This window comes from Nipponia nippon, unplaced genomic scaffold (genome assembly GCF_047370975.1).
Source record: "Nipponia nippon isolate SJK-2023a ecotype South Korea unplaced genomic scaffold, ASM4737097v1 scaffold_7, whole genome shotgun sequence".
NCBI classification, from domain to species: domain Eukaryota; kingdom Metazoa; phylum Chordata; class Aves; order Pelecaniformes; family Threskiornithidae; genus Nipponia; species Nipponia nippon.
In genome coordinates, this window is record NW_028262391.1 from 6168536 (window position 1) to 6194996 (window position 26461).

General features: G+C 38.1%; 1 protein-coding gene across 2 annotated transcripts in view; it reads left to right on the forward strand.

The window, feature by feature from the left end:
• Nucleotides 1–23613, forward strand: part of BCHE (butyrylcholinesterase) — a 57069-nt gene extending 33456 nt beyond the window's left edge. For both annotated transcript variants that reach the window (XM_087740631.1, XM_009475618.2), the window contains exons 3-4: nucleotides 14156–14322; nucleotides 21122–23613. In XM_087740631.1, the coding sequence (XP_087596757.1) occupies nucleotides 14156–14322; nucleotides 21122–21249 (295 nt within the window). In that variant the 3' untranslated portion in view covers nucleotides 21250–23613. The remainder of the gene's footprint in view (nucleotides 1–14155; nucleotides 14323–21121) is intronic.
• The last annotated feature ends 2848 nt before the right edge of the window (nucleotides 23614–26461 follow it).

Consider the following 26461-nt stretch of genomic DNA (forward strand, 5'->3'; position numbering starts at 1 on the left):
AACAAATCTTTGCAGCTTTTTCTATAAAGTGAAGCCTTTGAAATATTTCCTCCTATGTTTTAGGGGAATTTGTGAGGCTTTGATTGTCCCACTAAAGCTCTGAAGCACTTTGCCTGGTTATTATTGCCTTTCCCTGATGTTCCACTGGTAGACATATAATAAATTTCAGTGCTTTTGTTACCAACTTATCACAACATGTTTATAGAGAGTAGTTTCAGAACAGTGAGAACAAAAACAACAGCCTCATATAGAGTGAGTCCAGACAGCAGCTTGAACTGGGGACCTATATACTCCATGTATGGAAAGGAATTAATATACTGGGGAAAAAAACAAAATAAAAAACTCCAACCACTTTTAATTTTCTACTACTTCAGAAACTAGGAAGTTTTACGTATTACCAAGCCATTTCATGGCAAGAAATTAACTGTGGGTTGTGTTTCTTCCTGAGATTAGCCCACGTTCACAGGGACAGAGGCAGGTGCCTGGGTTGGAGTCACTCAGCTGCGACCTGGTGCTGGTCCTCACAGGGTCTTCAAACACTCAGAGTAGCTCAGCAGGACCAAGAGAAGGCTTTCCCTGAGGCTGCTGCTTCTGGTATCTCACGTTTACCTAGAATAAGTAATCTGTCATCTTAACTAGTGATTTGACTGGATCAGGTCAAGCATACAGAACAAAAGATTTCTGGGTGTGAGACAAAAACCGAAGGAGTATAAACAAAGCATGAGAGAGATTTCTAAAAATACAAAACATTATATGGAAAGTCTTCCTTTCCCATGTTAGGGAAAAGCAAAGCTTTCATTTTGACCCAAATGTGCACATGCATTCTCACGCTCACTCTTTTTCACGGGAATCATTTCTGAGCCATGAAAAAAATGGTGGAAATCATCATCATGAAGAAAACAAAGGTAAAATTTTAGGAAACTTACTCCTATTTCCCCACCTTCACTTTTGGTTTTTGAGTTCTTCAAAGTGACTCGTCATCTTTCCAGGGTCCTTACATATTGTTATAGTCAAGAGCAGTAATGGAAATATCTTTTTAGCAATCTATTTGGAAATAGTGCATCATGGAAAAAATTAGTAACTAGAGACTCACATTTGGCAGTCATCTCTCTGTTTCTGGCTTGCAAGCTGACAAGCTGTCACTGAATTTCAAAATTGAAAACAGGAGTATTTGATTCAGTCATCTTTTGAAAATAGGTCTGGGATACAAATTGTTTAGATTGGTTTAATATTATTACAAATATTGCAAAATTACAAGAAGATGTCTTGTTACTTTCCATATGTGCAGCAAATGCAATTCCGTACATACAGATTTTATTCTCTACAACAGATGAGTCAAACTATTATTTTGAAACATGAGATGAGAACATTTATTACGGAAATGTCCAAATATTGTAGAAGTAACTGAATGAGACATAAAACTAAAACTTAAAACTATAATGCAAAGGTTTGCCTTGAATATAACACTGGCAATGTTTTATAGAAAAGGGTAAGCTCTAATACAATTGTCAAAGGCTGCAGGATCAAAACCACCAGTGAGAAGGCACAGGCCTTGGACTTAGCAAGGCGAACTCCCTGGGTCTGCAGTCAGAGGCAGAGACACACAAACATGCACACATGGGCACAAGAAAAGAAATGACAAAGTGAATCTCTTTGAGGCGGGTTTTTGTAAAGCTATGCTGCCTTTGGCTGATCCTGTAAAAGAAGAGGGGGAAATATCTTTGATGTAGCTTTTCCTATTCTTGCAACAGAGATACGCAGAAGAACCTGTACTGGACATGGTTCCCTGCTGTGCCCAGAACCTGGCAAAGAGCCTACATGGATGTGTTTTGGGGAAAGAAGAGGAATGAAGAGATACAACTGTTCCAAGGGTTGAAATAAAATCATGGTATGATTGCTACCTCAAATCTGGGAGTGGGACTAAGAAGCCTGGATGGAAATCATTTAGTGTTTGACAGAAAGTACACCTGTAAGGAACATGGGAAAATAAGAGAGGAAAATGCTAACTTATGCAAGAGGCTAGGTGAACAAGAAAAGACATAAAGAGAGAAAGAACAAAAAGAGATGGAAAGATAAGAGAAAAATGTCTGAGAGACTTGCTAACCATTTTGGAGGGTGAAAGGATCTGTGAACAGTGAAATGAAGGAAATGCATGCTTGAACTCATAATGAGTTATGTGCTAGGCAAGTTCGCATGTAAGAGCAATACACTACAGAGATAATCTGGGATTAGGGATTACTTTCCCTATATCATAACTTTTGCAGGCATGTAAACATATTTGCAAAATTCACTGTGAAATTCTCATTAGTGTTCACCCACAGTTAATCCTCTTTTTAGGGGCACTCTTCTTCCATGCTGCTTTTCTGCAGCTTAGTTCTTGTTTCATCATCAAAAGACAGAAATTGAAGTTTAAAAGGTCTGCAAACCCCATTTTTCCAGGTGGTTCTGGAACACTAATCTGAAGTCCTACTGAGAAATTTCACATGAAGAATGGAAACCTTTCAGTACACATTTTAATTTACTCCCCAACGTAAGAGATTGGCTTGTTTCAGGGAAGTGGCAAAGGGGAGAAAAGAGGAAATGAGGAGCAGCAGAGGTTACCTAACACCGTATTTTTGAAGGTAGCTCAATATGATGTTTCATTTTTTTTCAATCAGCTGCAAGAGAAGTCAGTTGTGGGTAAATGTAGTTAGCAATTTAGTCACAGGATTGGTGAGATTCTGTCCCCACAAACCTAGAAGCTGCATAAGTAGAAATCAGGCATTTCATGCTCACAGTTAGTGATGTTACACAATTATATGCTACAGCAGCTGTAAAATTAAAAGCTGCCATCGTCTCCTTTCCCAGACATCTCTGGCCGCCATCTGTGTTCTCTACCTTTCCTTGAGGGAACATAAGACAACTTCCTCATTTCATACAATACAAACTCTAAAGAGCGTTGCCTCAAATTTACACCAGAGAGATCCTTTTTCTATTGGAGCTGCTGTTCAAATACCATGATTTTTATTTTAACTAATGAAGTTTTAAATATCTGCCTCTCATGAATGTTATTCACCGTGGTGTTCTCAAGGAGTAGCCTCCAAGTGAATCATCTGTATAACTGGAAATGCTTAGAGGTTTAAACAGATGTTTTTTCCCAGCTATGAAGTAGTCCGCATACTATAATCTCCACAAAAGCCCCCTCAGCTTTGAAAGAGAAGAACTTTGAATAGGCTCAGATATCCTCCCCTCTTTACATACTATTTCTTCTTGAGAGCATGCCTTTCATGACTCTTAGTCCAAATGTTTATGTTTTCTCCCTCTTGGCGCCAGAATTTAGTTCAAATCAGATTCACAGGATGTTATAATGCTGGGACATAATTTGAATGTGTTTATCATAGAAAGATATGTGATCTCCACTTGTAGATGTCAAACCTACAAGGAATTTATAACAGATGTAGGAAATAATAATATTTAAAATATCTTATTTGGGGTTTTATGAACACTGTAGCCTCTTATTTACATTTCCCATCATGAAGCATCAGTGGTTCTGTTTCAGATGAAGCAATAACACATATACGTGCTACTGAAAGCTACCTAGTGGTTTCATTTATAGGACTGCTCAATTTGGCCTAGATTACATGGTAGTTGAAGTTTGTGACTCATGCTCTTCCTACCATTCACAGAAATAAAACAGTGTCAGTAGTGGAAAATATCAAGAAAAATACTACTATGATAAAATCCATCAGGACACAATGAATCTAGATTATTTTATTTGGTGCAGGGCTATGTGGAGCATCCATCTTGAAAAGAAATCGTGATTAGGGCAATTACAATTGAAAACAAATCTCAAATATTATATCCTAGTATAGTATCTACCACACAGTCTGTATTGAAAATATGGTCTCTAGAGATAAGGAAAGCATTGAATCCATTTATCTAACAATTTCTGAGCATCTGGGATGAACTCTGTTAATGGGAGAGAAAGCAAGAGATAGAAACAGCAATCATATACATATGAGTACAGTATTTACTCTTTCTCACAACCAGCTGGGCTAATAAATTTTACCAAAGCCACTGTGAATTTAAAACACAGTATTAATAGTACCATGGCAATAAAAACATTTTTCTCTCCCTTTACACACTCTCTTTAGGTTTGTCCCAGGGAGCAATTCTGGTTAAGATACTATGTAAGTTTATGTTTTTCCAGGTCATGATAAAGAGAAGTGAAGTTGTAGAGGAGATAAGAGGATGAGTAAAAGGGCAAGTGCCATGTGCCTTCCTCTCTACTTATACTTTTACTTACCTTCTATGGAAGTTACTTCCTCCTTCAAGGTCTCAATAGGGTTCAGCACCTTCTTCCATTTCCAAATAGCCCTCTTCAACCTCTACAAGTAAGACTAAAAACTATAGTTTCAGTTGATTTCTTGCTGCAGCCAAGAGTGTAAAAAAATAACAGCTTTGAAAAGTGGTCCTTGAAAACTAAAATTGATACCATATGAAAGGTCATAAGGATCTTACAAAATACTTTAGAGGAACATTTTAAAAAAAAGGCAAAAATGTTCCTTTAGAGTAAAGAAGGACTAAACCATAGTGTTGCCTCTCTCATGTCTATTCAAAAGTGACGTAATACGAGCTGTGAATATTCACACCAGAACCTGGCGTCTGGAAAAGGTGTGAAATCATCATTGTGAATTCTATCCAGGAGGAGAGAAGCTTCTTTTGTAAACAGCTACAGGTATTTCTTCAGCTGGGACCTGAACCAAAACTTTTGAAGTCAATCAATCTGTTCCATTTGTTTGGATTTGGATCAGCCCCTAACTAGCAAGTCAATTCACCTCAAAAAGTGCTGGATTGGTCTTCAAACACCATGCAAAATAACACATCAGATGCAAGGCATGTTAAGCAGAAGGAATAAAATACTTCTGAAAATTCTTTACTGCTTTATCCCAATACATAACCTAAGTGTGTAAATGACTACAAGTATATGTTGTAGGTATGTTACATTAGACACTCGTCACATTCAGCTTAGTGTGATTGTGAGCATCACACTGAGTGGTAAGTATTTCTTAAAACAAGTCAGGACAAAACATTTTTGGTGGTTTAAAATTATCTCCACATTAATGTCAAAATTTCATCCATTTCTCTGAACTCAATTTAACTTCAAATCTTTTGTCTTCTTGAAGTCATACCATTAGGTTGAAGTTGAAGATAATTTGCTGGTTTTGGGTTGCTTTTTTTCTTTTCCTCTTCCCAATCACCCTTCTCACTGTGGCAGCCTCCAACGTCACAGGCTCTTTCCATTTTCAGAGCTTGCTTTCTTTTCTTTGGCCAGAAATAATGCTCTCTGATGAGAAAGCCGTGAGATTCAGCATGGTCTCATCTTTGAAACTGTGCAGAACATGCATGTATTTGGGGTGTACCATCTGAGATAGAGGGATCTCTGACTTTCAGGGCTTTAGGACTGTAGTATAGACTTGCTGAGAGGACAGGAGACGCTTGTCTGATAGTCCTTACTCAGAGGGACCCAGAGCATATTGGGACAATGTTGTTCTCATTTAAGTCAATGTGGATCTTTGTTATCAATTAGAGTTAAATTTAGGGAAAGGTCTGGTCATGTTTAACTTTACCAGTTGCTCAGGAAAGGACATTTTAACTCGCTTTCAAGTTTCTAGTGCTAGTGACTCTTAGACAGAGCAGTGGGACTGCTGTTCCAGATCTTGTATGATAATCACATCTCATCACATGCTATAAAGATAGTGGAGTTTGGGGCAGGGGTTCCTGAAATAGCACCAAGCTTTGCTGGAACATTTTGACAGTGGAGGAGATCTATGTGCAGAAGTGCCAGCGTGGGCCCAGGAGGTTAGAAACACACAGCCAGGGTCTGAAGGGCTCATTAGCTCTGGCTCGGCTGACCTGGCTTGTTATTACTCCTGATACCAGAGCAGACTCCAATCCAGGAGCCAGGGATTTGAGGCAATGAGCTCCTAAATGCATTGCAAGCATGCCCAGAGAGCTAAGGCAGAACATCCTGGATCTAAATTTCTCAAATACTGTATTATTTATGGCCAGTACCTTAAGACCTACCTTGTCAATCCCTTATTTGTGAATTCCTGCTACATATAAGTACCAAGACATGCACAAGCAAGAATGATTTCAACTTTATGGGTCCTTCACGAGGCTGTTTTGAGCAGAACCCAATAAGACAAAAAAAAGAAGTGACAGCTTGTTGCTTCATTTCCTGAAACTGATATCAGTTGTAATAGTGCATACCACAATAATTTATAGCTTAAGACATTTAAACACACAACTACTGTCACCAAGCTGGAATCTGGAAGGAATATCCTGAGCTTTATTTAGCCTGTGAAGGTGTAAGAAAGCTGAGCTGCAAAGGTCCTTCTCCAATTTCCATCAGTTAAAAAGTATGCCTGCTAGATTCTACAGGTTTCTTCAAGGATCAGCAGAAGAAATAATATTTACCTACGATAAAACTTGCAAAGCAGTTTCCTTTTGCTGTGGCTCAGGGGCCCTTTATAGTCACTAGATTATGAACTCGTGTGTGTCATCTGTGAGTGAGAACTGAGCAGAACAAAATATAATGAACTTCCCATAAACAGCTGCCTAAGAAAAGTGTTCTGAAGGATTCAAATCTGCAACCTCTCTCAGACTTGTAGTACTCAATCATATGAGTCCTTTCATTCGGTACAGCGGGAATCTGAGTAAGGCTCAAATGTCACAGAACCAGGACCAAAGATTTTTGCCTCTTTTTAAGAAAGATGAAATGAGAAATGTTTAATTACTACAGATTTTCAGAAACTGGTTACTATTTTCTCACGATAATTAAATTCTAATAAATAAAACAACGTTTTTAAACATGACCCTTTTTTTTTTTTTTTCTTCTAAGTTCCCCAGCTCTTCATAGTGCCACAGGAGCACAGGCCTGATACCTTGAGAATGCTGATGCCACAAGGCTGCAAGGAAGCTTAGTGTATCAAACAGATAATCATGGATGCTTTCCAATCACCCAGCATTGAACAGGCTGACAGTATCCCTGTCTGAGTTGTCACCTTTCAGTATGGTAGCTTTTAGAGCTTGGTTATTATAAATGGCACCACTCACCCTTTTCAGCTGATAGATTAGATAGCTGCTGTCTTTCCCATTAGTCTAAGAGGATAAAGACCTTAAAAGAATATTTTAGAATAAAATATTAATTGTGGCAGCACATTTGTACAGAGGGTCCATCAGTTCAATAGATAGGATGGTTAGTGATTAGCTGATATTAAGGAATACTCTGAAGAGCTGTCTCAAATAAAAACTGGCAAGGTAACTTGTTATGCAGTATTATGTATAAAGAGCACCAACTGATGGCAGTGGTAACATCAAAAGTAATATATGTATTTCTGAAGTGATAGCATGTCGACTTTCCAGTTCACTTATTTAGGGGTGGCGCTTCCCCTTGCTTGTTATTCCAAATGGGCCAATTCATAAACTTTGGATAATGGACAGCAAAGTGCCACTGTCGTCTTGTCTTTGCTTTTGCAGTTTCTAATAACAAAAAGCCTCAAAGTGTACAATTTAATGTAACATATTTTGGCATAATGTAAAGATTTTATCCAGGGAGTCCATCAAATCATTTTAGTAGGTGGTAGATGGTTAGCTGACTTGGGAAAGTGTTCTGGATAATTGTCTGAATTAAAAAAAAAATATCTAAGAATAAATTAGTTATACTGAATCATACATAGGTAGACCCAATTGATGGTGATATTGCATCAGATACAATCTACGTATTCACGCAGTGAGAGCCTTTCAGATTTATACAGGCCTCAGTCTCTGAATGGAAATCTTGTACAGTAATTAGAGCTTCTAGGGATGTTTTTACAGTTAACAAATTTTTTTACAGGTATTACAGATAGTTCTTCATCCTTTTCCTTGCTAACTTTTCTAAGGAAATTTCCAGAACAGGTTCATTTTCTTTATTCCAATAGCTAGGACTGCTCCTCAGGTTAAGGACTTTGAGTCTTCAACCTCACGGCCCTCTCTGGTGTCTACTTCACAGTGAGTCATCTGAAACTAATAGTCTGGTATAAAGAAACCGGCATTAAGCCAAATTGTTTGAGGGTTTGAGAAGATCCAACCAGTATTTAACAGTAAAATCTGCTCTTGTTTTTAATAGGACTGGGCTGGAAAGTATCTGTTAAGCTCCCAGTCATACCATCCAAACAAAGCCTTACACAAACATGCACTGTCACTACACCATCATCCCCCTGGGGACCACGTCACTGCCCAAAATTGATATTAACCTGGCAGTTGTTATGTTGCAAGGAGAAAATGAACATAGGTATAAATATCATTTATCATTGTGGCCTTTCGAAATTATGCGAGACATCTGGATATGTTTGCCTGACTAATGCCGCAAACACTTCCCACCCCTCTGCAGGGAGCGGCGCTCCAGAGGGCTGAGGCAGCAGAAACGTGTCAGGTGCTCCTCATCAGCTCTCCTGGTCATTAGGAGTGCCCTTCTGTCCAAGCGGAAAAGAGGGAAAACAACAAAATGTTTTCTTCCAGGCTGGGGAAGGGCAGGGGGAAGGTTCATCCATTTGGATTAAATAAATAAGGATAGTTTGACTGGGTATGTTGTTTAGTGCCAGCATGATTAATGGAGGTGTTCTACACAACACAACCACTAATAAAGCAATTGTAAAACTCAGATAAATTTTTAAGATACAAATCTTGTGGTGTTTCCTCAAAGCACAATATCCCCGTTATGACTCCTCTGAATTCGACAGGATCACTCGTTAATTGAGGCACCAGCAAAAGGTACTCAGGCTTTGGCCATACTGCAGAAAGAAGCACAAATGACTGGCATAGCCTGTCCCTCAGAGCAGCAAAGAGTTGGAGGCCAGAGCTTTGATGGGGACCCGCCACATGATGATGTTATCTGGGAGTCCTTACCATCCTATCATCTTCTTAATCTACCTGTAGCATCATTAAAGCAAGCAGGCACATTTACTTGAGGTGCAGCGACAGCTTAACCTGTGGTACCAGTTTTTAGTTTGACATCTTAGCTTCTGTTGTAAACCACATAATCTGCTTCCAGCCCCTTACTCACCAAGATCAACTGTTGATACCATAGCCCAGTTGATGTCTTCTCATCCTTTTGTTCATTTTGCCTGAACCTTGGTTTTCTCTGCCCTGTGCTACCTTATTCCCTTTCACCTGGCAGAAATGTATATAGGAGACAACACAACCAAAATTTACAACGCTACAGAAAAAGCAGTTCATTATGTATTTCTACAAGCACAAAGACATTATTAATTATATTCACTCCTGTCAGGCTTTATACGTGTACTGGGGTGGTGCACAAGTGTTTGCAGGGGTGGAAACCACGCTGTGCTGCTGGTAGCCTTTGCGTGGCTGCTCTGAAGCCACTGCGGGTACAACTGCGCAAGCTTCAGCAGCTCCTTTTGATTGCAGTATAGACATGTGCAGAACCATCCCTCATTCCCAGAGCTACCCCTGGGGTGAAACATTTACAGTATGCTTCTTATTTGAGGCTGAGCTGACTATTTCCATAATTCTTAAAGGCTTTGTAATGCAACTGTAGAAAATGCACAAGAGATGAGGTTATTGTTGCTGTTGCGTTCGCTCTAAGGCTGTTCCCCTTCCCTGTTATCTTGTGCCCATGGTAACACACTGTAAAACTCCATCCCATGAAAACCAGCTGATTGCCAGTACTGCCTGATAGCTACAAGGAATCATAAAAGCTGATAAATGCGATTCACATTTACTCTCTCCTCCCTTTAAAGCAGCTGTTTAAAAGAAAAGGGGGCCAAATTGAAAATGAGCATCAGCAGTTACAACCCAGGTGAAGCCAATAAAGTCACACCTAGGAGGAACAGGCCTCCATTTGATTTCAATTCATACTGCATGGGGGAAGCAGAGGGTGCAGCAGCATTATCATAACTTTTCATTAATCTCAGTGGGCAACCCTTTCAGCTAACGAGACACATGCCAGCAGAATGTCAGTCTGGTGATAACCTGCACAAGGCACCAAGAAAGAAATTGCCTTACTAAGTGTCTGTGACTGGTGGGGTTGCTGCAACCCTGATGAGAGCAGGAGGGAGGGAGGCTGTGCGCAGAGAGGCCACCTTCCCGCTGCTGCACACAATGGGGAGGAATGGGAAATCCTCTACGGGGTGAACTGTAGGCAAGCGAGCTTGCTGAGCTCTTCTCAGAGAAGGTCAGAGGGAAGCCAGCTGCTACTGAATAGACAATTAAGAGCAATAACACACTGCTCAGGTGAAATTAGTGTTTGCTTCCTCTCAGGGAGCAATATCTCTATGAACAGTATCAGCCACGCAGAACAAGTATTTGTCTGTCTGGGGCCTTCCAGGCAGGCTGTCTGGAGGAAGGAGCTACTGGGGACTGGAGGTAAAATTGTGTTTCAGCCTGTGAATCTCTTAGTGAGGTTGGGTTGGTATAATTCATTGTGTTAGACAGCTAAAATGATGTGGGCTTTGTTTTTCTTTTCTTCTAGAGAAACACACAATGTGTTAACCTGATCCATTTACAAACAGAGCAGCTAAGTAGGAATACAGCAAAAGCTTGGGACGATGTAAGCTAGCATGCGGTACAGTTAGTGTTTACAACACTCATTAGGAAGGTAAATGATGCCTAAAACCATTTTCAAGAGACTTACAGAAAATTTTTCTTTGTGGACTATATCAAAATATAACAACTTTACAAAAGAATCTCTCTATTAAATGGTAATAGTGCAGCAGAGTGAAAACTATTCAGAGCTCACTCACAAAAATAAAGTGAATATTTTATGGGTACTTTATATCATGAATGCTTACAAAAAAAAGTTAAATGATGAATTAAATTTTTGTGTTTGTGTGTTTGACAAACCACCAAAGTAATGCTATGTAACAATTAATAAATATGCAGTGAGCTAGTATTGTATTTCAGGCTATATTGATCATATTAATGAGAATGGTAATGTATGTGTGTTTACTATGATTAACAGAACTGTGTTCAGGTTGTTGCATTTTCCATCTGAACCAAATTAACTTTCTCTTTCTAAAGTTGTTGAAGATGAACATTAAGTATACAGAAATTATCAGTGAATAAGCTCCTCTAAAACCCTCTTCACTCCTATGTCAGATCTAGCATATTTACTGTAAACAAGTCTTGAGAATTAAATGTTATTGACAGTTATGGACATACAATATCCAAAGGGGGAAGAACCTGATCTTACTAACAGTGAGTAATATCAAGAAACTTCTATGAGTACAAGATTAAAAAAGGCTCGTGAACTTCACTCAGAGCACATATGTATAAAGGTAGAACGTGAGAGCAGCTTTACTAGAGATTGAGCTCAAAAAGGTACTCTGTTTTTCAAGTTAAAGAGAAAATAAGTTTGGCTGCCTTAAAGACATATCTTAAAATAATTAACTATAAATGAGCTGCTGTACCACTATCAGAGTAGAGAGAGTCCAGCCTATAACTTCAGGGCATATGCAAAAAAAAAAAAAAGCTGAAATAATGAAACAAATTCTGTTTACACCAAAGTTTAAACACAGGTGGTTTGGGGTTTTAGGCTTTTTTTTCCTCTTGTATTTCTTCTCTGGGAGCAATTCAAGTAATTGTATTTCTTAATTGCCCTAAGACTTGCTCCTGCAAACATTAAAGAGTGTGTAGAAAAGAAGCTAGCTTCTTTCTAAAATATTCAGTGAAGAAGCTCACATTTTCTCCAAACAAAATGAAGGTCTTCTCTGACTAGATCTTATAGATATGGGCAGAGGTCTGAGAAAGCTGACTAGTGTTTGACAAGGTAGATGCACAAGATAGAGGTTTGTCCTGAAGGTGCATGGCCCAAGCCCTTTCGGGACACAACTTCAGGCACCACTGACAGCACTGAGGTGGGCGAAACTGGAACGTACTGAAGAAGAGATGATTGAGTAGTACCACAAGATGAAAGAGCAGAGGTTTGAGGAATTGATAAAGACGACTGGATGAAGGTTTCCATGCAAATTTGGAGCTTTGTTTCAGTAGAAGCAAGTTCCTACAATCTATCAGCAAAGATTGTCCATCCATATCATAGATGGACAGAGACAAGGTTGTGCAGTATGTTGGATTCCTTCCTGTTCAGTAAGGATAGCCTCACAATACTTCTAATTTTCTGTAGGATTATTATTAAACTTTGAGCTTGGTGCAAAGTACAGGGAATTTTACAGCATATTCTGGGCACTGCAGTTCTCATCAGGAAGTTATTAGCAAGAAGGAAGGAACAGTAATTGCGATAGAACAACGAGGTTATAATCATAACTTGTTCTTAGCAGTTAAAAATTATACTCCTGTGATCTCTCTGTTTTGGTGTAACTGGGAGCTACTTTTTAACTTGGGAAATTTTCAACAATGGAGCAAAGAAGGAAATTACTGGACATTTCTTTGAACAGTAAGCTTCCTAGAAATGCAGAAAGAATGTCATAATCAGCAGGTTCACGTATTTCAAAATGCTGTGTTCATCTGACAGTTCTTTCCATCATTTTTAGTAAAATACATCTGTAGCCATTGTGTAATCCCCCACACACCTGTAAATTATAATGTGGAATGTCATGATTTATTTCATAGCATAAAAGCTGTTAAATGAATACTGACAGCACCATTAACGTTCTGATCTTGAACTGAAGTGCAAGTCAGCTCTGCTTAAGTCATCATTCTCACGAGCCACAAATAAATGTGCAGTTAAAAAGGGTGCCATAGGTTAATCAGAGCTGAATTAGTAAAGAAAAATTAGTAAAGTGAGCAATGCAGGAAATGATGTGCTGAATCTCTTACTCTAACATCACATTTCCATAAGCAGCCAATGCCTAGTGCTAAAGACTCCAGAGTAATGCAGAATACTAAAACATGGGCTGAAACCTTGATTCATTCTGAATGAACTAAGAGATATCAATATTATTTCAGCACCTGAATCTCGTGCTCTGACTGCTCCCACCTACACCTGGTACCTTGTTCCCACTCTTAGCAAGCAGAACTCAAGGGGGCTCCACACACCCTGAACTCCTCTCTGACCGCTGCCTTCTGGGAAGAATCTTGGTGAAAAGTAAAGTACAGATAACCAAATTAATTTAGCTAATAGCCCTCCTTAATGTATCCCACCAAGAATCATCAAATACTGTTCTTCTGCCCTAAATTCCAGATTCCTTGATATCAGCTTCTAGAAAAGGAGTCCTCCTGCTTGCACTGCAATAAGACGTTTAGTTTGTATTCTTAACTTCTTCTGAGCTAACATAGATTTATACTTTAAACAGTCACAAGTCATCTTTTTCTGAAAATCATATTCTGTCTTATTTGTTCCCTGTGTATTTTGTTCTTTTTCTACACACTTAAACCAATTATTTTTTTCTCTAGTCATATAGATACTACATATTGTCCTTTTTGGAGGGGGAAAAACTGAATGTCTGTCCTTAGAACCTTATGAATTCTGTTGTATTATAAATATTTATCACAACTATTTTAATGCTAACAGCTGCGATCCTTTAACATGCTGAGCCTGTTCTATGAAGGGCCAAGTGCTCTGTACCTCTTTCTGGTTTCCAAAAGATTTAAGATTGCTCCCGTTTGGCACTCCACTGATGGGGCTCAGCATACTTCAAGGAGAAACTGTTCCTTCTTAATGAGGAATAATTGTTTTCTCTCCTAATACAGCTCTCATCCAAAGTTTAGACATTATTTGTACCTTTATTTGCATTTTTATCTGAGCTATTTCATCCAATCTGTTATTTCAAACTAAAATATAAACCACTCAACCTCCCAGACTGGTTGGCTAGTTTGTTCCTAAGTCATCCATAATAATTTGCAGCTTCTGTGAGAATCTCCAAATTCAACAAGTGTAGTTTGTATATGGTCATTTATTAACTTTTTTCCCCTCAGGTGAACACAGAACACCCCAAAAGGGGAATATAAATAATTTTATTTTTTTCTAAATGAAGTTAAATCAGATTTACCTTCCTTTTTTCCCCTGCTGCTTACAAAAGTATACTTCAGTAATTCCAAACTAACATACTTAAGCTGAAATAACTGTTAAATAAAAAAACCCAAACAAATAATGCTTTATTGATGTGCTGAGGTAATTTCTCATTCCAAATGAAATGTTTCTTTTCTCATTTAGAATGCCAAATGGGACCCTGATTAATGGAACAAGATGGCCAGTCTTCACCAGCACTGAACAAAAATATTTGACATTAAATACTGACACTTCCGAGATACTGACAAAATTACGTGCTCAGCAGTGCCGATTCTGGAATTTTTTTTTTCCCAAAGTCCTGGAAATGACAGGTAAAAATGCTTTTGTAGATGTTTTTGCATAACTTTTATATAAGGATTATTTGCTTGATATTAACATAATACTTCAGTTTACATCTTTACATTCCTATTTGTAACTGAATTTCCATGAGATGTTCAGATGTTGGACAAAACTGTCCATGCTGTGGTGAGGGTGTACCCTATAATGTGCCCTATGCTCCTGGCCATGGGCTCAGCACCCTGTTATGCACTAGGACAAAACCTGGGGACAGGCCAAGGCCCAGGACTTGTGCGGTGTGGAGATTCTGTGCCCCAAAGTGCAGATGCAGCCACAAAGTGAGACATTTTAGAGTGCTGCAAATCTTTGTTCTCAAGCTACCCACTGCGAGGGTCAGCACTGCCTGGCTCTGGGTTCCTGCGGTACTGGAGAGAGCAGGAAAGACATTGCTGAAGTGGGAGCTTGCACTGGGTTTTCTGGAGGCTTTAGATGTTCTGCATAAACTTCATATACCTAAGGTACCTTGTGGGGTGTTATGTTGGGATATTATCTATTTTTTTGTGGGATTATATTATTATGCAGCTAATCCACAGAGGACATTAAGTGTATTGCTGCTGCCAAAAGGGGACTCTGTTCTACATCTCACGTGAGACCACCTTGTGGTTTATTTCCAGAGTGTCAGTCATTGATGACAACCAAGGAACTTCACGATTTGCCTATGCAAAATAGAACTGATTTGTGCCTGACTGTATACAGCAAGTTTATGAGATTTCAATACCCAGAAAAATATAACAGGCTGTTTGAAACTTTAAGCTTAGTTGAGTACAAAGGACTCTGATTTTCTTTAGAAGCCCAATGCCACTGTTTTTGCAAAGCCCACCAAACAGACCAAGCCTCTGTGCTTCTGGACTTCGAAAGGAATTGATTTTATAAAGTGGTTTTTCAGCTCTGGAACTGCATTCTGGAGTTTTGACTGGGAGGAAAAAAAAGAAGTCTCATTTCAAAAATAAGATGCATTTTTTAAATGTTAATTAGTAATTTACAAGCTTTCTGTAAGTTTCAGTTTGAATGTTAGTCTAAAAAACTTTCATGGTGCACAGATGATTCTTTCTGAAATAATTTATTCCTTCCTCATTTGAGCCTATAACTGTATTATGGCTCAACTTTTACCCCCTCTCAATTCAATAGATGTTTTTCAATTAAATCAAGAGAAGCAAAATCAGGAGGTAAAATGAATAATTTATAAAGCATACTCTGTGATTTTAAAATCACAATATACCAAATTATGGGTGGATTTGAGGGAGTTTTCTCAAATTCTGACAAGCCCTTTATGCCGAGCCAGGAGAACTGAACTATTTTACATATTTCTTTAACCTGGCTGTGAACCTCTATTTGATAATGTGCATCTTACAAATGGACTATGCATAACCAAATGCTCTGTGGTGGAGCAGAAGAGAGCACGTCTTGGCAGGACAGCAGAGCTGCTTTGCATGGTCCTGTGGTGTGAAGGATGATGAAGCAACACTGTGGATTTGCCAGGAGACATAAATACATCATTTTGCCATATTCAGTAATTTACAACATAAATTTACATAATTTAATTAGAGAAATTCCTCAGTATATTCTTAGCAAAAGGAAAGAATCATTGTGCCTGGGTCCTAATATAGAAATGAGACAAGAATATTGTCAAGAAGTAGTGCTGCTTTGTCATGTATCTACATCTATCAATCCTTGAAATATCATAACAGAAATACTATGTTTTTATATTTATACTCCCCTATACAATCTTATACAAATCTGACAAAGAAACCTTTAAGATTCTGCTTACAAATGTTTTATAATACTTTATATTGTAATAATTCTCTTCACTGAAATATTATTTTGCATTTCCTATCTCCTTTTATGCCCAAAGGACAGTGTATGCCATAAATACATGTATTTCCTCATTTTCTGAGGGTCTATCTTTTCTATTACTTCTTCCATGGAAATATTCTTAGAAAAATAAGGTTGCTTTAATATCATATAAGATGACAGAAAACAAGAAGTAAGGAAATTTTACGTTATCATTATTTCAAGCAGGGTTCAGATAGACAAAGTGGAATTACATCTGTTAGAACCTAAAGAGGACAATCAAACTGACTTATTTTGCAGAAATTGCAAGGGGATTTCTCATTGTGCCAAGTGGTCAGAATTCGACATGGATGTGCTTAGTAACAAACCACTTGTTTAGTTACTGATCTACTCCTGGCACAAGCCTTGCTACCCCCTTGAGGTCTTCTTGGCATGTCAGGCCAACTCCAAATGTGTTCAGCATCTGGGCAACCCTGTTCTCACAACAGGCTGGGTAAGACAGGTTCCTTGAGGCAGTTAAATATATGAGAGGGGAAAATATTTAGTCCCTGCTATCTTTATGGTTAGATTTTTTCCATTTTCCTCAAGCAACCAAGTCAGATATGTTCCAAAAAAATTGTCATAGTAATGGAATGAGAAAGTTAACAAGAAAAAAAAAAAAGCCTCACACACTTAACACAACAGTAACAGCCATTTATAAAATACTGGCCTTTATATCTCTAGAGTAGTTTGTATGATTTGGGAATATTTCTCAAAGTCTTCCCCTTCAATTTCATTATATAAAAGTATAATTGAAGACATGAGTCAAAATATGTAGCTTTGTGTCTCGCTTAATAATCACTAGCCAGGCAAACTGGACCTAGACATGTCTTATGTGGGCTCTCAATTCCAATTAGAGACAACTTCTACGCAGATTTCAACCCTATTGCAAAGGCACTGAGAATACCCTCTGTTCCCACTCACCCTAAGACAAGCTGGAAGCATTCAGCATTTAATATTTCATTCGAGGGTACGAGCACTGGGACAATCACCAGAACTTTTTCTGATGACTGCTCTAAAAGAAACACACCAGAGGGACAGTAAACAGTGACTCTTAAGTAGCTTTTAGAGCAATCATATGTTAATTATAAAAGCATCTATGTTAGACTCTACCTCCTTAACACAATCTTTAATGCATCTAGAGCCCTAACTATTTATATATGCCTGTTTCCTCTTGATTATAGAAAGCTGCAGGCAGCCAAGATTTCCATTTGTGTTCCATTACTATTTTAGTGTGCCTAATACATATAATACCCATTTTTCTATTTTATATTACTGCATCATATATCATCCGTAGAGGAAATCAAACATCAAAGTAGCTAATATAAATACATTATATTTTAAAACAACCCTAAAAAGATTGTGAATGTTGAGACAGAGAGATGTTCAACCTCTTGACCAGTGAATAACCAAAATAATTGTATTTTCTATGATCCTCCAAATAGTATCTGGATTCTATAGAGCTAAGTACTCTGGGTAGTAAGAATATTAAAAATGTGACCAATTAGAAAATTCACCATCAGAAGTAGTTGTCAGATTTCACAGAGATAGATGCTGCACTCGTTATGCATGCAGAAAAGTGAACTAGTCAAAAGTAACCTCACCAATACTACTGCACTTGCCAACAAAGTATGATTGTACTCAGCACGCTTACGGGCAATAAGCTATGTACCTTAACTATCTGATTTCATTCTAACTGCAGTATACCTTGCATCCCAAGTCATAGGAGAGATAACAGCCCTTACAATATTTCATCTCCCAGAGAGCTCTGTTGACTTTTGGAAGAAGATTAAAAAAAATTAAAAAATCTAAAGTCCTTAAAAATACATATGAAAACAAATATACTGTTGTGGTTAAAAAGGCACTGATATTCAGACTGTGAGATTAAAGAACATTGAACAGAGATACTGAAGTATTGATACTATTTGTTTTCTCCTTTCTGAACATTTGTTTAGAAACTATCACCATGAGAATCTACAGCATAGATAAAGTCGTAGCGTTTATACTAATGAATCAAGAAGTTTGCAGGTACCTGCATTTATGAGCTGTTCAGGACAGAAAAAATAATTTTAACTTGTCATCCCTTATTAATTATACTATATCGTAACAGCTATATGGCCTTTGTCCCAATCTTAATACCACAGAAATACATTTAAGATTAGCACTTTATTGGCACATCTAGCAGTTCAAGAAATGATGGTATGGAGATAAATTGAGCTTTGCTATAATGCCATTAAAGTAAGGGCTGTATGCCTGTGTGGAAATAAAAGAAATGCCAGTTGTCTGCACTGACACTGCTGAAGAATCAAAAAAAAAAAAAACAAACCACCTTTCATTTTTTTGGTCTGTTAAACCGGGACCTTTCTGAGCACTGAGGTATGATTCATTGCCTTTTGAAACCTCCCCTCTTCTCCTTGTAAACTTCACTGGGCTTTGCATTAGACTAACTGGTATTACTGCAAAGTTTGGGATTGCCTAAATGACTGCATATAGCAGAATAACCTCACTGTATTATTAGCTGACTTCCGTAGTACTGCAGCGCATTGTAGCAACCCAGTGCTCTGAGCTGTAACTATCAGTCAAGTCGAATGCTTTATTATTTTTTTTTTGCCTTCTAGCTGTCAGATCATCTAAGTCATGGGTGGTTGCTTCAAAGAGATTGATGATGTTGGTGATAATGGGATGCATTGACTTGTGACTTCAATTTGGATCTTATCACTGAAAAAAGCAAACAAATGGGAATCCAAGATTTTATTTCAGTGTTTTCCTTCCCCCTTTTGTCGTTTAGATTCATAATGGTGGCTACTCTGAATTTCTCGTTGTCTGCTCTCTCTAGCTGACTCACTTCTTCACTGTGATCTTTAAGAAGCACTGAAATGCCTCATAATTTATACTCTACAACAGTGACTTTTAATTGAAGATGTGTGTATGGTAGAGGTATTCCAGTTTCTCAAGTTTGGGCAGACTTCAAACACATCTAAACCTGAATAATTAAAGAAGGAACAGAGTTTTTTTAATTCATAAGTGGAGGCTTTGCCTGGATAAATAAAACTGGATACCCATCATCAAGAATAAGACATGAAATACAGTTGAGGAATTTTTCTCCAAATAATACTAGTACTGGTTCATACACTAAATTACCACTCCATTTGACATAGGTGGAAAATTTGGCTTTATCTGAGACCCTGGCTACATCTTTAAGTTAAGAAACATGCAAAGGCGAGTTCTTAGAGTCAGGAAAGTAAAATGTGCATGTCTTCTCCCCATAGTTCTGAGTCATATCTGCATAGCTTAGTAATCAAAACATGGTTTTATTGTTATCAGCATTTACAAATCCTCTTTGAGTTAATGACAATTGTGGACTGCAGAAATATTCAAAAATTATCTGAACTTTTCTTTGATCTCTGATGTAACCAAACTTATTTACATCTTTGAACTGAGGGAGAAGAGTGTGGTTAATTTTTTTAAATATTTTTTCTTATATTGCTCTTCACAATTTCCCTTTTGACTACAAGCAGAAGTACAGAACCTCCCCAAGAAAAAGTATCTTGGTTTTATTTCTGGTCTCACTGAAACCAAGATGTAAGGTAAATCTCATTTCAAAGTCTCATTAAATTGCCATCTGGATTTCCAGACCAAAAAGGTTTGGAAATGTTGAGCTAAACTGCAGATAAGCAACCAAATTACTGGATGCTTCTCCAAACTAAGTCTCTGAATCTCTTAACTCTTTCCAGAATATTTTCTCTACTGATGTGTAAAACACAAAAGTATTTCATTTTCACATAACCAGTTAAACTTGCAGTGCTGGCAGATCATAAAAAAGGGGAAAAGGGTGTATTTATGGAGGGAAAGGGCCTATGCTCTACTGCAGCAGCAGAACATAAAGTCAAAAGCGCATAAAGAAACCATGGAACTGTTATCTCATGAACGCAATTGCCAAATTTTTTTGGAAGCAAGCTATTTCAATATGGGACACTGAAATAATTAGGTCCAGAATGAATAAAGACATTCATAGATCATAAATAGTTTCTAAACTTTAAGAAAAAGTCTACAACGGATCCAAAATAATAAGCCACAGTACACGATACAGCCTACATACGTTATCTTTCCTTTAGTTGTCGTATGGGTTGTTCCTGCAAGGTCACTGCATTTCTCCCTAGCATTAATTACCTTTTGGGACTGGAGGAAGTGATCCCTGTCTGTAAGATAGTCCGGGAACCTTGTAAAATTATATATTTTTATTACTCTTCTCATCCTCACCCTCTGCTCTGATGCCTATAACAAATTTGGCAATAAATACTGCCTTGGAACACAGGATTAGTCAGCAAATGCTTTATAGGCTAGAATGAAAAAGAAAAAGAGAAGATGGTTTCATGTTGACATAGAGCACATTTTACAGTATCTTTCTCCAAACTTGTGCCCCTTACACATTAAACTTGCGGATTTATTCCACAGTAGGGTGAAATCCTGGCCATCCATTGAAACCCATTGAAACTAACGGCAATACTGTTGTTGCCTTGAACAAAGCTGTGATTTCACTGTATCTTTACAAGCACCTATCTCAGCTTGCATATCGTAGTCTTTAGGGAATGTAGGTTTCACTGTAGAGTATACTGAACCAAAGTAATATTTTGAGGATTAAAAAAAAAAGTGGCTTTAAAATGACAAATTTGATGGACAGAAGTATTATCCAAAAGCAACAAGCCCATACATAAGTATATTTATTATCCTGCAGTGTGCCAGAATAATCTCTCTGCAGTCCTTCCTTCCTGATGTAAAGATAAAGTGTTAATCACTGAATTTTCAGTCATTCCAGGTTTAAGAGGCAAAAGACCATCCTATAATGTATTTGGAGCAAATGACATTGATAATCAAAATTATTTTTCAATTAGCATATAAAGAGATTCAAATTTAGATTAATGTAACCCATTTCATGTTTTACAGGAAATATTGATGAAGCAGAACGGGAGTGGAAAGCAGGATTCCATCGCTGGAACAATTACATGTCAGACTGGAAAAATCAATTTAATGATTACACTAGCAAGAAGGAGAAATGTGCAGGCTCTAATTAATATGTTTACCCTTTCCAGTATGTCCGTATTACTGTTCATCAGGCAAATATACAGGTAGCTTTCTAACACATCTAGCATTAAATATGTTATGCAGATTAAAAAAGGTTATGGGTATAATTTTGATTCCCCAGATCTTTCATTTATATTTTACCTCATATCTCAAACAATATAAGGCATCCATACCTTTTGAAGCTTGTGTTAAATAGGACTATAGAGATTAAAGTCTGAAGATTAATGATGTACATAATATTATAAACACTAGCTGCTTAAATTCACACTTCAAAGAAACAATGTAATCTGTTACAGAAAAATGGATTTTTTTTTTAAATAGAAATAGCAGTGTTTTACAGCATTGCCATGCAAAACACAATCGTTTTTGATCTTTAACTGCAATGCTACTGCACTTAAACCTTGCTTCAGACATAATTTAATTGACATAAGGAGATAAGAACTTTGCTGGACACACCAAATGATATTTGCTTGTTAGACCAAAAAATTTTTAAGACTGCCATTAAAGCCTGAATCATTGCTTCTTTACGGCCAAATCTATAGGACAAAGCCATAGTAGGAGAGTATTCAAACTACGTATTGAAGGCCTAAATCATCATCACTCTGTGTGCAAGTACAATGGTGAAACAAGCCAGAAAAACTGACGCTTCTGCTAGCCTCATTTTTCAAGGAATAAAGACCTACAGATTCAAAGTAATGAACTCCCAGCTTTCCTTGCTCAGGCACCCACTGTCTTCAGCTGGTAAAAGTCTCTGCTATGGACACAAGCTCCAATTACAATATATTTTGTCCACCAAGTTGCCTCCCAGTTAACGGACAGCCCATGTTTACTGGAACATGATGGACAAGTTTTTATACCTGCAGAAGAGCATCAATCTTCATGTCAGCAGGTTCATCAGAAACCAGCCATGAAAGCCCTGCTCAGCCAGCCAGCTCTCAGCAGTAGAATGGGACCTGGCCGCAAAGCCCTTGCTCCTCTTGGGAAAGGCTGGAAAGGATATCACTGCAGAGGGACAGTGTGACCTTGGTGGGAAGGACCCAGCTCTTTGACATGGTCAAGTGAGCTCCAGTTACCATGCAACTAGGCATCTCCTGGATCCCTTTCTACCCTACTCCAGCTGAATCTATTAAAAGCTTCTAAAAAAACCCTTGGATAATTCTTCTTCCTACTTCTCTGCTTCTGGATGGGGTTGGAAGTTGTATGCCTGAATGACACCTTAATTAGCTGATTTTCACTGGCCCAACTGGGAAGAATAAATGCCAAAAATCTGATAAACATAAGGAGTACGTAAAAGCAACAACTCATAAATAAATTATTCTAAAGCTTTCTGTAAATGTAATAGCATTTCAGTGCATCTATTTTCTGTTCTAGTGATTGCAAGCTCTTGCAAAATTCCTTCTTGAATTGAGTAGACTGAAGAGATCTAGATAATGAACAGTGTTCTCTTTCCAGCAGTCAGTTTGACCACGCAGGATCCCTACACTGAAAGGACTTATTTTTGCAGAAAGGCCAAATTCTGCAACAGATGATGGCTTATCATCTTTTCAGTTATTTCCAAGAGAATACAATTATTTCCCGACTAAACTATGGAAAACCGCCTTTTAGCACTGTATTTCCAAGGACTACAATCAAACCTAGGCAATCAAAAAACCTGGTCATTTTTAAGCAAGCTGATTAAAACTTGAGATTATCTGGGATTTAAAAGCCCTCTTTATGCAGCACTTCATGTTTATACCACAGGTAATTAGCTCATTACATACATTGGCATAGTTACTGCTATTAATAGTTGCATGGAGAGCTGTGTCAGCCTACAGTGTATTGGGTATTTATTGGATATTCCTAATGCCACTGATGAGCTGCTAAAAAAAAAAACCACCACACAGAAGGATGAACTTTCTGTCCATCATCAAGCCAGTTCTGGCACACCCCATTTTATTTATGTGGTGTGCTTCACAGACGCATTGGGTCCTGATCTGCCACAGTGAGCCTTGACAGCACCAGTAACACCTAAGCATATTTAAAAGGAGCACTTGCCTCTTTTGATACCCTCCTCTTAGCTATATTTCACTACCTATCTGTCTAATCAGCCTAATCAATGGCAAAAAAAAAAAAAATCTGAGCTAATTAAAAAGCACAAATAACCTTTGGGAAGGGCAGGTTGCAAAGCAGTTTATGAAATATTTTGCTGGGAAGGTGTCCTTTATCTGTATGGGCTGTGAGCTAGGCTGGATAAGGTCTATTTGAAGACTAATATCCTTTCTACATTATGCATACCATGCCTGCGACGCTCTTAAGAAGGAATAAGGATGGAAGAAAGAGGACACAAAAGCAGAATAAAATAAAGGTTAAACCACTTTCTGAAGTGTGATTTTACTGATTTTCTTGGTGTGAATAAATTGCTAGCTTTGTATTTTTTCATATGCTGGGAAATAATATCTCCATTTATCATTCATATGAAATCAATATATCATGTAGTCATATATTCATATTCCACACTTAATGCAAAAATAGGAAAGTCTTAAGTACTTGGATGTAAGTGGCTAAGGTAATGAAGAGTGAAGAGAGACCAGTCCCCATTGCGGGTAGTTTCAAACTAAAGGTCAAACAAACTTATGCTGGAAATTGTTTGAGGATACTGTGTCATTGCTTAAAATGATGACTACATGTTAGAGGGATATCTCACCCAGACCTCACTGAAGATGCAATGTTGTTAATTAATGTTTTCTTTTGGCTCAAAAGAGGCAAGAAACCAAGGTTTCTCTGTGAAACCAAAGAAAATGTGTTGATTCTTTCTTACCATTCTTGATATTCAAAGCAAGAATTCTGAATTTAGTCCCAGAGCTGCTGAAAGATTATAATAAAATGAACTGCAGTGCCAACAAAAATGTTGGCATTAAACCAGTTGTCATTAGGTTTATAAGCTAACAGCACACTGATTAAATTACAGACGTTTTACACATATTTTAGAGACAGTCATAAGAGGAAGGAAGTCAGAAATTTTCCAGCAAAACTCTGTTTAATTAAAACCACCAGTTTTTGCATTTTAAATGTTTTGTCTAAAGGAATTTGTGTTAGATATGCTTTCAGTAAAGTTAAGCATTATTTGAGTGAAATCCCATCTGTGCTCCCGCTGGAGTATCAAAAACTGAAGGAGTTGGGATGTTCAGGGTACCTGGTCTAGGGACGGTCTGCATCGCTGGACCAACCAAGGTTGAAGCTTTCGGGCTTTGAACAGGGACCCTCAGACCCCGTAAGTTGTCTCTAGCAGAACTAAGACACACACCCCACCCCACCCCCCCCCAGGGTTTCCAGGCTTCCTCCCAATTGTAGATTTTACAGTCATAGCTTGGATTTTTCAGATGGGTGCTCAGGCCTCGCTCTCCTAAGCCCTGGCCATCACTCTAGGTTTATCGTACTGATAAAGCCAAATTTCTGTTTAAGTGGAAGCCTGGTTTTTTGGCCCTCTTTGGTCACTAGAGGCTCAGGCTAGTTATAGAGCAGAGATTACTGCTCTATAAACATGCAGATATATGTGCCCAATTTAGATCTTCATGAATAAACAACTCATGCACCTCTTAATAGCAACGAGCAGAGGCAAATCTCTATCAGCTCATAGTTGGAAAGGTATCTTTGCAACATAAAATAATAATAAAATAGGCTTATATTCCTTAAGTAGAGTGTTGGAGAGAAAGTTATCTTAGATTATGAAAAACTTATGGAACGGTCAGAAAAATGTATATATTTCATTATGTATAAGCTTAATATGACCTCTGTAGGCCTCTAACATTCTTACCACAACAGATCATCACCAAGTGATTTGGCCCATTGTCACATGTAGATATCACATAGATTAATCTGAATGTAACATTAACAGTGGAGCGATATATATTTGTCTCTGTCAACATCATAACATTGTCTTCTCAGGCTTGATTATGGTTCATGTATTTCTACTGGCTCAGCACCAGTTCCGCAACATCAGCAGCAGCTATTTAGAGGGACATAATAAACGTCACCGTACTTCAGTTACACCTGCAGCGTGTCCAGCTAGTAAAGAGCAGCCTGCGCTGCCACTGCCAAATGCCAACTTGTCCACAAAGGGCTCTTGCCCCTCCTTCCCCCCAAGTTGGGGGGTAAAAAACCCAAAAAAAACCAAAAAACCAAAAAGCCAAAACCAACACCAAGGTGGGGCTGAGAGACCATAAAAACCCCTCACAACAATTTTTGCCCCAGAATGATCAACAACTGAAGGGCTTAATACTGTACACAGAGGTATAAGTATCCCAGTGTCTCTGTTCCAATAACTCCAGCCAAAAAAACCTCCCACTGAATTGCAAAATAAGTTTAGGAATTTGACAGTGATTCAGAATATGGGGTGAGCAATGAGACCGGCAGGTTTGGCTCAGGCTTAGGGGCTGCTATGGAAAGTGCTAGTGCCAGCTGACTACTTTCTCACTGTCTTTTCTCTTCCAATCTGTGGAGCTACGGGCATTGCCAAAAACTGACTGCTCTTGGCTAGCCAGCGAGTCTAAAACCAAGCACCTGTGTAACAGATATGTGCAGCTGTATATGTTTACCGTGGCTGATCCATCTGTAGTACATGCCACATGCCTGTTGATTTACTCCGGGTGGATTGCGAACAAGAATCCATTAGGAAAAAAAAAAAATCCTGGCTGAATTACAAGTATTTCTCATTGCTCTGTTTTTATTTGTCCTCATCTGTCTAAGGTTCTAGGTGGGTTTTCCATTGCTAGGTGATTGCTGCTGTACGAGGGTGAAGAAGCTTTTTTTTTTTAAATCTCTAGCAAAATAGAAAATTTTAGATTATTTGAATACTGTACCTTTGGGATCTACAAGAGGTATTTGGCAACAGTGTGCACACAGTTAATATTTAACAGCCTTGATTTGGTTCTGCTAGCTGAGAGCACCACTGCTTTAAAACCATGTATCTCTTAGAGAATAAGCATCTATGCACACATATATAGAAATACAGGTTCATCAGCAACTGCCTCTCCACAGTATGCTTCCAGCCTTTGCAAGCAACATGGAGATAGAGGCTTATATGCTATTGAGTTTGTATTTTCAAAGTGTATCTTTTTGGTCTTTACCGAAGAATAAAATGATCACAGGACTTTCTGATATAAATTAACACCTCAGCCAAATTACTCATTCACAGTTAAAAGTTCAAAAGCTTTTACTCTGATT